The following is a 12,868-nucleotide window of genomic DNA, read 5'->3' as shown; positions in this document are numbered from 1 at the left end:
TATCCATTTTGTGTCATCTCTTTGCCCTCCTGAATGCCTTTTCATGTGTGCTCCTGCACTTCTCATATCTCTGATCCCACCTCACTTAATCTGACACATGTCTCCTTTTTCCTGACCAATGTCTCAGCATCCCTCGCTAACCAATATTCCCTAAACGTGCTTGTTTTGCCCTTCACCTGCACAGGAATGTGCTGCCCCTATGCTTTTGCTATCTCACTTTTGCAAGCTTCCCACTTGCTAGTTGTCCATTTACCTGCAAGAAGGCTCTCTCACTTAACCTCTGCAAATGCTTCCGAAATCCTTGCAGTAAATTTAGTACCTTAGCTTGGGGGCCACCGCCGTGGAGAACCGAACTACTTTGAAATGATAGAATTATGGCCAATTGTCCCAAAGTTCTCCCCAGAAACATTTCAGTTTCTTGTTCTACATCATTCTCCAAAATGAAGTCTAGTGTTATGCCCTTTATATATTGGTTAAGAAAGTTTTCTTGGACACATTTACAAATTCCATCACACCCAAGCCATTTACACTATCAAAGACCCAATCAATATTAGGGAATTTGAAGTATTTTACCAATTGTACCCTATTCTTTTTTACAGCTCTCTGCAATCTCCCTACACATCTGCTCTTCCAATTCCTACTGATTATTGGGAGATGCCGCCACTGTAGTTGACCTTATTAAAGAATGATGAGATGGATTACAGAAAGGAGTTTGAGATCCTTGTAACTCGGTAGTTACATACCGTTAGCGAGTCTTCCCGAGTACCTGCCGTTAGCGCTAATAGACATCCCCGAGCTCCGACATACGCGCTAAGTTCATTCTCCGTACTTACCACGAGTTTGATTTTTTTAAAACTCAGGAGAGCTCTTGGAATGAACTCGTACCGTGGGACAGGGATTTAAGGTGAGTGTGTGAGGGAAGTATATAACCATATAACAATTACAGCATGGAAACAGGCCATCTCGGCCCTACAAGTCCGTGCCGAACAAATTTTTTTTCCCCTTAGTCCCACCTGCCTGCACTCATACCATAACCCTCCATTCCCTTCTCATCCATATGCCTATCCAATTTATTTTTAAATGATACCAATGAACCTGCCTCCATCACTTCCACTGGAAGCTCATTCCACACCGCTACCACTCTCCGAGTAAAGAAGTTCCTCCTCATATTACCCCTAAACTTCTGTCCCTTAATTCTGAAGTCATGTCCTCTTGTTTGAATCTTCCCTATTCTCAAAGGGAAAAGCTTGTCCACATCAACTCTGTCTATCCCTCTCATCATTTTAAAGACCTCTATCAGGTCCCCCCTTAACCTTCTGCGCTCCAGAGAATAAAGACCTAACTTATTCAACCTATCGCTGTAACTTAGTTGTTGAAACCCAGGCAACATTCTAGTAAATCTCCTCTGTACTCTCTCTATTTTGTTGACATCCTTCCTATAATTGGGCGACCAAAATTGTACACCATACTCCAGATTTGGTCTCACCAATGCCTTGTACAATTTTAACATTACATCCCAGCTTCTATACTCAATGCTCTAATTTATAAAGGCTAGCATACCAAAAGCTTTCTTTACCACCCTATCTATATGAGATTCCACCTTCAAGGAACTATGCACGGTTATACCCAGATCCCTCTGTTGAACTGTATTCTTCAATTCCCTACCATTTACCATGTACGTCCTATTTTGATTTGTCCTGCCAAGGTGTAGCACCTCACATTTATCAGCATTAAACTCCATCTGCCATCTTTCAGCCCATTTTTCCAAATGGCCTAAAGTAGTAGGAGGAAGAGGAAGGGAAAGGGATTCAAATGAAATTTACGTACCAATTCTAAAGATTAAGTCATCTTCTATTGGATTCTCTTTTCTTTTGCCAGTGCTATACATACTTGCTGGTCGTTTCACAGCCTTCTGTTTCACATGCCCGCTGCCAGGGGATTTCACACGTCGTTTGACACCATCAGACGTCGGAGAAAGATCAGTGGGTTTGATCACGCGCAACTTAAATGGACTACCCTTAATATGCTGATCATAAAGTCTGAGAGTAAGGGTGAAGTCACCCTCTTTCTGTTCTTTCTGAATGGTATACAGAAAGTCATAGGTTCCATTCTTATTGTCGAGTATCTCCCCATCGACCATGCGCCCATCGGGAGATGCGATCTCAGCACAAAGACAAGCACTTCCAGTCTTCACAAGTTCTCCATCCTTGTCCTTTGTGGTGACAGTAACAGATGTAGGGTGGCCAATCACACACTGTCTCAGCCCATCACCGGTTGCAACAGTCTCGTAGGCCACGGCGTTTGTGGTTATTATGGTCCCTAGATTGTGTATGGATTTTTTAAGCCCTTCAGTCTCCACCACAAATTCCAGCTGATCATTTTCTTGGGGTTGCAAAGGAAACTCCTGACAAGCTAGTTCATTCAACCGGTCCCCCATTTGTTTCTTTACTAATAAAACTTCAGTTTCCGTCCCGTGGTTTAGGGCTTGTTCCGTGAAGTTGCAGCTACTCTTGATGCTTTCCTGACCCTGCATCAATGCATCCAGCTGTGCTTGGAGAACCTGCAACAAGAATTCAACGTTTATTACACATCATTTACAGTTCTTCCAACATGGCCGTCAACAAACAAAACACATGGGCGTTTTAAAATCATACATGTCCTTGAAATCGTACAATAATCTTGAAAAGATGCAATAATTAAGATGCCCGTTGACAAGTTGCAGACATGTTTTCATGCAAATGTAAATTCTACTGTCTTGGACAAGGGAAACGATATTACTAAAAGGGAGATCTAAAGCTTTTACCCATGAGAATCTTGACGAAAGCAAGAGGAACAGTTTAGTTTAAAAAGTGAAATGGCAAAGATGCTGGAGGTGGAGCCACGAGAAATGGGATTCAAGGCATGAAAGCAAATGGAGATGGGGTTAAAGGAACAGAGTTGAGGGAGGTTGAAACATTGGGAGGAGTACCATGGCTGGAGAAGTTAGCAAAAATGCAATAACCAGAATGTGGTGATAGGAGGATAGAGATGTGGATAATCCGATGAATGTCCCGACCAGATATATTGCCTTTCCATCCCTTCCACAGATGCTGCCTGACCTGCTAAATTACTCCGGCACTTTGGGTTTTGCTGGACGGTTAATGAGCTTCTACTCTCTTGGTAATTAGAGAATAGACTGCCATTGATGGATCAATTTAGGATATTCAAGAGGCATTTGGAGGAATGGCAAGGCATCACTGCCTAATGGGAGAGGCGGTGGACCTCATTGCATCCCAGGATTTCCGTCCTTTCCACATCCAGCTTTCTACTGGAAGAACACACCAACACGATTTCCAGCAGGTTGGTGGGCAGCTGTGAATAGCTTTCCATAAGCTCTGTGGTCGTGTACACCAGTGTTTACACTGCAGAACGACACTGGTTAGCATGCATCAGAAGCTTTTCACAGTACCTCGATACACGTGACAATAAACTAAACTCAAACTCAGATATTAAACTGTCGTGGGAAACGGTTGTTTTTTTTTTTAAGGTACACAAAAAAGCTGGAGAAACTCAGCGGGTGCAGCAGCATCTATGGAGCGAAGGAAATTGGCAACGTTTCGGGCCGAAACCCTTCTTCAGACGTTTTTTTTTTTTACATTGGGTGAGAGTGAACAGTTTATGTTCCTCATAAATTGATGCAGGGAACAAAGATTAGACCATGAAAAAGTAGTACCCAGGGGTGGTAAGAATCCGAAAGAATGGCAGAATTAAAAACTCCCATTATATACAGATATATATTTGAACAGCTATTAACTGCAGGTTTATGCATGGTGATGTAAAGCGGAATTAGGTCAGGGAACTCAATCTGAAATAAACATTTTGAGCCAAATAGCATTCTTCTGTGTCATAGATTTTCAGTGATTCTTTCAATAGACAATAGACAATAGGTGCAGTAGGCCATTCGGCCCTTCAAGCCAGCACCGCCATTCAATGTAATCATGGCTGATCATCCCCAATCAGTACCCTATTCCTGCCTTCTCCCCATATCCCCTGACTGCTATTTTTAAGATCCCTATCTAGCTCTCTCTTGAAAGCATCCAGAGAACCTTCCTCCACTGCCCTCTGAGGCAGATAATTCCACAGACTCACCACTCTCTGTGAGAAAAAGTGTTTCCTCGTCTCCGTTCTAAATGGCTTACTCCTTATTCTTAAACTGTGGCCCCTGGTTCTGGACTCACCCAACATCGGGAACATGTTTCTTGCCTCTAGCGTGTCCAAGCCCTTAACAATCTTATATTTCAATGAGGTATCCTCTCATCCTTCTAAACTCCAGAGTGTATAAGCCCAGCTGCTCCATTCTCTCAGCATATGACAGTCCCGCCATCCTGGGAATTAACCTTGTAAACCTACGCTGCAACTCCCTCAATAGCAAGAATGTCCTTCCTCAAATTCGGGGATCAAAACTGCACACAATACTCCAGGTGTGGTCTCACTAGGGCTCTGTACTGTACTGCAGAAGGACTTCTTTGCTCCTATATTCGATTCATCTTGTTATAAAGGCCAACATACCATTCGCTTTCTTCACTGCCTGCTGTACCTGCATGCTTACTTTCATAGACTGATGTACAAGAACCCCCAGATCCAGTTGTACTTTCCCTTTCCCCTTTCATTCAAACATTGGGTTGGCATTTTAATTTAATTGTTTGTCATTTAGTGTTGTGAATGGACAGAGTAGTAACATTCGACAAGAAGAGAAAAATTCCATGGGTCATCGAACAGCGATGTGTGAAGTCTGATTCAGCAGAAAGTGAGAAAAAAACATTGTAAAACGGCAGTTATAAAGGTATCTGACCAAGTACGTGCAGAAATCCTTGAAATTTGTAGGTATAACAATATTACATGTACTGTGCAATAAGTGGTCACTTTAATTTCATTATTATTATAATGCACAATGACACTTTCAATGCCTTGTAACTGTATCTTTGAACTGTTGGCAGACCAGGATAAATAAAGTTGTATCGTGCAGTAAACGGGTGAATAAAGCACTGGGATCCTGACATCCATAAATAAAGGCAAAATAAATAAATAGTTATGTTGAACCTGAACAACCAGCAATGGAGGAATCTACTACAAACCCACTGACTCCCATGGCTATCTAGACTACTCCTCTTCCCACCCTGCTTCCTGTAAGGACTCCATCCCCTACTGCCAATTCCTCCGTCTAAGCCGCATCTGCACCCAGGATGAGGTGTTCCACACCAGGGCATCGGAGATGTCCTCATTCTTTAGGGAGCGGGGGTTCCCCTCTTCGACTATAGATGAGGCTCTCACCATGGTCTCCTCTATATCCCATAGCTCTGCTCTCACTCCCCACCCCCCTGCTCGTAACAAGGACAGAGTCACCTTCCACCCCACCAGCCGTCACATACAACATATAATCCTCCGACATTTTCGCCACCTCCAACGAGATTCCACCACTGTCCACATCTTCCCATCTCCTCCCCTTTCTGCTTTCTGCGGAGACCGTTCCCTCCGTAACTCCCTGGTCAATTCGTCCCTTCCCACCCTTCCCACCCCCTCCCTTGGTACTTTCCCTTGCAACAGCAGGAAATGCTACACTTGTCACTTTACCTTCCCCCTCGACTCCATCCAAGGACCCAAGCAGTCTTTCCAGGTGCGGCAGAGGTTCACCTGCACATCCTCCAACCTCATCTATTGTATCCGCTGTTCCAGGTGTCAACGTCTCTACATCGGCGAGACCAAGCGCAAGCATGGCAATCGCTTTGCCCAACACCTCCACTCAGTTCGCAATAACCAACCTGATCTCCCGGTGGCTCAGCACTTCAACTCCTCCTCCCATTCCGAATCTGACCTTTCTGTCCTGGGCCTCCTCCATTGTCAGAGTGAGGCCCAGCGTAAATTGGAGGAACAGCACCTCATATTTCACTTAGATAGATTACACCCCAGCAGTATGAACATTGACCTCCAATTTCAGGTAGTCCCTGCTTTCTCCCTCCTTCCCCTCCCCTCCCCTCCCCAGCTCTCCCACAGTCTACTGTCTCCGCCTCTTCCTTTCTTTTTCCCGCCCCCCCTCATCAGTCTAAAGAAGGGTCTCAACCCAAAACGTCACCTATTCCTTCTGTCTAGAGATGCTGACACACCCGCTGAGTTAACAGCATGGCAACGGAAGCGTTTGCCTGACCGTAACAGCTGGAACAATCTGTTGCTGGGTGGTTGAGATGTGGGAGGAAACCAAAGCACCCAGAGGAAACTCATGTCACAGGGAATATGTGCAAACTCCACACAGTCAATTTTCTCTGTGGTAAACACAGATGAGAAATATTAATTTAACAATTCACCATCCTGTGGCTCCATACTGCACATAGAATGCCAGATTGATCCTTAAATGACTGATCAAACACAATCAGTAGCCCGTTCCTGCCTTCTCCCCATATTCCCTGACTCCGCCATCTTTGAGAGCCCTATCTAGCTATCTTGAAAGTATCCAGAGAACCGGCCTCCACCGCCCTCTGAGGCAGAGAATTCCACAGACTCACAACCCTCTGTGTGAAAAAATGTTTCCTCATCTCCGTTCCAAATGGCTCACCCATTATTCTTAAACTGTGGCCCCTGGTTCTGGACTCCCCCAACATCGGGAACACGTTTCTTGCTCTAGCATGTCCTTAATAATCTTATATGTTTCAATAAGATCTCCTCTCATCCTTCTAAATTCCAGAGTGTACAAGCCCAGCCGCTCCATTCTCTCATCATATGACAGTCCCGCCATCCTGGGAATTAACCTGGTGAACCTACGCTGCACTCCCTCAATAGCAAGAATGTTCTTCCTCAAATTCGGAGACCAAAACTGCACATAATACTCCAGGTGTGGTCTTAATACTGGGGCCCTGTACAAACCGTGGCACCCGGAGATAGCACACGCAGGTCAGGGGAGAACGTACAAACTGCACCCGTAGTCAGGATGGAACCCGGGTCTCTGGCGCTGCGAGGCAGCATCTCTACCGCTGCACCACTGTCCCGCCCCTCCTACATTTCCCCGTTCTACTCCTACATCATATGATTAAAGGGTGGGTGGGATGATATCCCATAAAATGGGGGTGGGGGGCGCGCGGTTAAGATCCCAGACAGAGTGAGGGGAGGAAGACGGGGGGGGGGGGGGGGGGGGGGGGGGGGGTAGTAGTGAGATGCCAAAGAGGGGAGGGAGGGTGATTCCATGAAGGGGAGTGAGGCGAACACAGAGAGGAGGTTGGGTAATGTCGTAGAGGGATGGAGGGACTCATGGAGGACGGAGGGAGGTCCCAGAATGGGAGGGGGACAGATCCTAATCTGGCCCCAGAGATTTATCTACCTTCGTATATTCGGCAACCCCTCAACAGTGCACGATCCTCGACATTCCAATTCATTTTTTGCCCCTTTTGCTTCAATATACTTAAAATCTCTGGATTCTCCCTAAACTATTGTCCAGAGCTATCTCCTGCCCCCCTTTTCCCCCTCCTGTCTTCCTTCTTACCATGGAGTAACTCGCGGGACAGGCAGCATCTCTGGAGAGAAGGAATGGGTGACGTTTCTGGTCAAGACCCTTTTCTTCAGATTGAGAATCTGGGGAGAGGGATTCTAGAGATATGGAAGGGTAAGGTGTGAAAACGACAGATCAAAGCCAACGCTGATCAAGGAAATGCAGAACTCATTGTTGGCTGAGGGGAAGGGGACAATGAAGCATCCAATCAGTATAATTAATCATGAGGGCAGTGAAACCTGTCGGAGAACTAGGGTGGGGGAGGGGCGGTACAGAGAGGGAAAGCAAGGGTTGCTTAGAGAAATCAATATTCATACCGCTGGGTTGTACGCTGCCTTCCTATGCTCCTCAATTTCCCTCAAGGATTCTAACTAGTTCTACCTGACCCAGGCATTCCTCTTTTTCCTGACCAGCGCCTGATTTCTCAAATCGTCCATGGTTGATTGCTGCTAGCTACCTTTCCTGTCATTCTCACATTTAAAAGTGAGCTGCAAATTCTTTAGTGTCTGCACTTCAATTACTGGTCATCTCTCTGAAATATTTTCTTTTAACATTGTGAGTGAAGGTATTAATCAAAGTGCTTTCTTTGGCGGCATACATTAAACGAGTACTCCAGCAAAGATCAGCAATAGGTTTCCTGCTGGGAGGCAGAGCAGAGTAACAGAGGCACAGTGGTTACGCTGCTGCCTCACAGCTCCAGAGATCACAGTTCGATGCTGACTACCGGCACTGTCTGTGCATGGTTTGGATGTTCTCCCTGTGACCATGTTCTTTTTCTTCTGGTGATACAGATTCCTCCAACAGCCCAAAGACTTGGAGGTTTATAAGTTAATTGGCTTCTGTAAATTATCCCCCCGACTGTGTTGGACATAACCATATAACAATTACAGCACGGAAACAGGCCATCTCGGCCCTTCTAGTCCGTGCCGAACACTTACTCTCCCCTAGTCCCACCTACCTGCACTCAGACCATAACCCCCCATTCCTTTCCCATCCATATAACTATCCAATTTATTTTTAAATGATAAAATCAAACCTGCCTCCACCACCTCCACTGGAAGCTCATTCCACACAGCTACCACTCTCTGAATAAAGAAGTTCCCCCTCATGTTACCCCTAAACTTCTGTCCCTTAATTCTCAAGTCATGTCCCCTTGTTTGAATCTTCCCTACTCTCAGTGGGAAAAGCTTGTCCACGTCAACTCTGTCTATCCCTCTCATCATTTTAACGACCTCTATCAAGTCCCCCCCTTAACCTTCACCGCTCCAAAGAATAAAGCCCTAACTTGTTCAACCTTTCTCTGTAACTTAGTTACTGAAACCCAGGCAACATTCGAGTAAATCTCCTCTGTACTCTGTCTATTTTGTTGACATCCTTCCTATAATTAGGCGACCAAAATTGTACACCATGCTCCAGAATTGGCCTCACCAATGCCTTATACAATTTTAACATTACATCCCAACTTCTATACTCAATGCTCTGATTTATAAAGGCCAGCACACCAAAAGCTTTCTTTACCACCCTGTCTACATGAGATTCCACCTTCAGGGAACTGTGCACAGTTATTCCCAGATCCCTCTGTTCACCTGCATTCCTCGATTCCCTACCATTTACCATGTATGTCCTATTTTGATTTGTCCTGCCAAGATGTAGCACCTCACACTTATCAGCATTAAACTCCATCTGCCATCTTTCAACCCACTCTTCCAAATGGCCTAAATCTCTCTGTAGACTTTGAAAATCTACTTCATTATCCACAACACCACCTATCTTAGTATCATCTGCATACTTACTAATCCAATTTACCACACCATCATCCAGATCATTTATGTACATGACAAACAACAGTGGACCCAACACAGATCCTTGTGGCACCCCACTAGTCACTGGCCTCCAACCTGACAAACAACCATCCACCATTAGTCTCTGGCATCTCCCATTCAGCCACTGTTGAATCCATCTTGCTACTCCACCATTAATACCCAACAATTGAACATTCTTAACCAACCTTCCTTGAGGAACCTTGTCAAAGGCCTTACTGAAGTCCATATACACAACATCCACTGCTTTACCCTCATCAATTTCCCGAGTAACCTCTTCAAAAAATTCAAGAAGATTAGTCAAACATGACCTTCCAGGCACAAATCCATGTTGACTGTTCTTAATCAGACCCTGTTTATCCAGATGCTTATATATATATATTATCTCTAAGCATCCTTTCCATTAATTTGTCCACCACTGACGTCAAACTACCAGGTCTATAATTGCTAGGTTTACTCTTAGAATCCTTTTTAAACAATGGAACAACATGCGCAGTACGCCAATCCTCTGGCACTAATGACATTTGAAATATTTCTGTCATGGCCCCTGCTATTTCTAAACTAACTTCCCTCAATGTCCTAGGGAATATCCTGTCTGGACCTGGAGTCTTATCCACTTTTATATTTTTCAAAAGTGTCAGTACTTCCTCTTCTTTGAATCTCATAGTTTCCATAGCTACTCTACTTGTTTCCCTTACCTCACATACAATGGCTTGCAAAAGTATTCCTACCCCTTGAACTTTTCCACATGTTGTCACGTTACAACCACAAACGTAATGTATTTTATCTAGTAATTAGATCTAGTAATTGAAGTTTGGAATTAGCTACAATTGGGTAACTAACTAATTATATGCTTTAATTTCAGGTCATCCAAGTAAGATTGTTTCATATTTGTTTCAGAATGCTTCAATCTATAATAACTGAAAATTTCTTTCAGTTCTCTTAATTTTTAAGAAAGTTATGGCCATTTCACTGTCCTCGATCACAGCTTTTGTGTTAAGTCAATGGAAAATCAATAGGGGAACAAGATGCTAATTTCCAAGTATGAAAATGGCCATAACTTTTTTAATACTGAAGATATGAAAGTGAATTAGGTGTCAAATTAAACTTATTTTTGTGCTTTATCTGATGGGATAAATTGCAGACTTGATTTTTAAAATCTCAAAATTTTGTAACATTGCTACTATATATCGGTGATACCAAGCGCAGGTTCGGCGATCGTTTCACTGAACACCTCTGCTCAGTCCACTTAAAACTACCTGATCTCCCAGTTGCTAAACACTAACTCCTCCACCCATTCCCACACTGACCTTTCTGTCCTGGGCCTCCTCCATTGTCAGAGTGAGGCCTAGCACAAATTGAAGGAACCAAATTGCTTACACCCCAGCGGTATGAACATTGACTTTTCTAGCCTCACATAACCCATGCTTTCCCTCTCTCTCCATCCCTGCCACTTCCCAGTTCTCCGACCAGTCTGACTGTCCCCGACTACATTTTATCTCTGTTTGCTTTGGCTTTACCTTCTCCCAGCTAACAATGATCAAATATACATTTTCCTTGACGTACATCCCCTTTGTCCTGGTTTCGCACCTAAGACATCCTTATCTATGTGTCTCCCTCTCCCCTGACATCAGTCTGAAGAAGGGTCTCGATCTGAAATGTCATCTGTTCCTTCTCTCCAGAGATGTTGCCCCTCCTGCTGAGTTTCTCCAGCATTTTGTGTCTCTCTTATGTTTACATATCTGTTGTACTTCTGCAAGTAAGAATTTCATTATTGTGTTTCGGTAGTTTGAACAATAAAACACTCTTGACCCTTGATGTTGGGTCTCTGGTCAGGACAAGGGAGGCAAGTGGGGATCAAGCAAATTCTTCCATGAGTATAAGTGTAGGAGTACACTTAAGAAAGCAATCAGGGGAGCAAATAGAGAACATAAATGGAGCAGGTAGACACAAAATGCTGGAGTAATAGCAGGTGATGCAGCATCTCTGGAGAGAAGGAATTGGTGACGTTTCAGGTCGAGACCCTTCTTCAGACTGAAGAAGGGTCTCGATCCGAAACCTTGCCAATTCTAAATAGTCTCTCCTCATAGCCATTTGCCCTCAACAAAAGCAAAATGTTTCCTTTCAAAAGGTGTTCCCCAACTTGCAGTTTCAGCATTTTCTGTTTTTACTGAAATATTACTGGTGACCAATTCTACTTAAAGTAGTTATAATTCTTTGGTAAGCTACACAACCATGATATGGCAAATAATAAACTCATCTTACTTTTTGTTTAACACCATATGTGACCTCCAGTTCCATGAGCAGAACACTCTTTCGTACATTTAAGGTTTTTTGGAGATCGCTGAATGTTGTGTGAATCTCTTCTTCAATGCTTACTTTCTCATTTGTTAAATCTTGCAAGATTTCAGACAGGGAACCTAGAGCAGAGTCCAATTCAGGCATCCTGTGAAAAAGAGATTCAAAGTTTATTTTCCCACACCACTTCGCAGGCTATTTTGTGCAAATATGTTCATGGAATAAAGTGCAAATAATCTGCAATTTAGCTTAGTTAATTTAGCTCAATTTAGCTTAACCGGCCCTTTGGCCCACTGACCAGCGAACCCCGCACATTAAAGGGCCTGTCCCTTGGGCGTCATTTGCGCGTAACACAGGTGGCGCGCAAGGATTTTGAGAATACCAAAATCCTGGGGCGCCGCGTGCTACCATGCGTCACTGCCTACGTGCTATGCATGCGTAATGCACGGCATGCTCGCGTCGTGATGCATAAATGATGTCGCGTAAATGACGCGCAAAAGGCGCCCAAGTGGGACAGGCCCTTAAAGCATACTGGGAACAATTTACAATTTTATCAGGCTAATTAACCAACAAAGCTGTATGTCTTCAGAGTATGGGGGAAACCGGAACACCCGGAGAAAACCCACGCAGGTCACAGGGAGAACGTACAAACCCCGTACAGACAGCACCCGAAGACTGGTGCTGTAAGGCAGCAACTCTACCGCTGCGCCACCGTGCCGTCAATCTTGATATAATATAAACATGGCAGTATATGCCACATAAGTGTAAAAATACAATGAAAGAATTTAAACCAATTAAATAGCAAGAAGAGAGTGAAATAAAAAGAAAATGTGTGAAAAATAATAGTTTGGAAAGAAAATGCAAAACCAGGCAAAGTACTAAAACAGATAAATGCAAATTGAACATATCCAAATTTTAATATACTTCAGAAGCAATAATGGGAAAAATAGCAGTTCAAGGCAATTTGGAAAATTAGATGCATAACATTGGATGGAAGAAATAAGGGTTTACCCAATAGTTTTCAGAACTGGGATTGTAAATTCTGGGAAATTAGTGCAACAAAGTTGGGAGTTCTAAGGCTATTGGTGGATTCTATTACAATGGGTATCCTATCAATCATCTGTAGTTGTTATCTCACAGACTCCTTACATTAAAAAAAGATCAATACTACAGTTGTGAATATCCAATACAGGCCAGCTTACTGAGGGGGGGGAGACACACTCAGACAGGCTGGAAA

The 12,868-nt window shown here is 43.9% G+C and overlaps 1 protein-coding gene across 9 annotated transcripts in view; it reads right to left on the bottom strand.

The window, feature by feature from the left end:
* Positions 1-12,868, bottom strand: part of trim2a (tripartite motif containing 2a) — a 139,795-nt gene that overhangs the window by 39,617 nt on the left and 87,310 nt on the right. For all 9 annotated transcript variants that reach the window (XM_055644325.1, XM_055644334.1, XM_055644308.1 and 6 more), the window contains 2 exons: positions 11,599-11,779; positions 1,828-2,560 (listed from right to left, as the gene is read on the bottom strand). In XM_055644325.1, the coding sequence (XP_055500300.1) occupies positions 1,828-2,560; positions 11,599-11,779 (914 nt within the window). The remainder of the gene's footprint in view (positions 1-1,827; positions 2,561-11,598; positions 11,780-12,868) is intronic.

Source organism: Leucoraja erinacea, chromosome 1, assembly GCF_028641065.1.
Source record: "Leucoraja erinacea ecotype New England chromosome 1, Leri_hhj_1, whole genome shotgun sequence".
Taxonomy (NCBI): domain Eukaryota; kingdom Metazoa; phylum Chordata; class Chondrichthyes; order Rajiformes; family Rajidae; genus Leucoraja; species Leucoraja erinaceus.
Note: the sequence above shows the minus strand (reverse complement) of the source record. Positions and strands in the feature narration are given on the sequence as shown.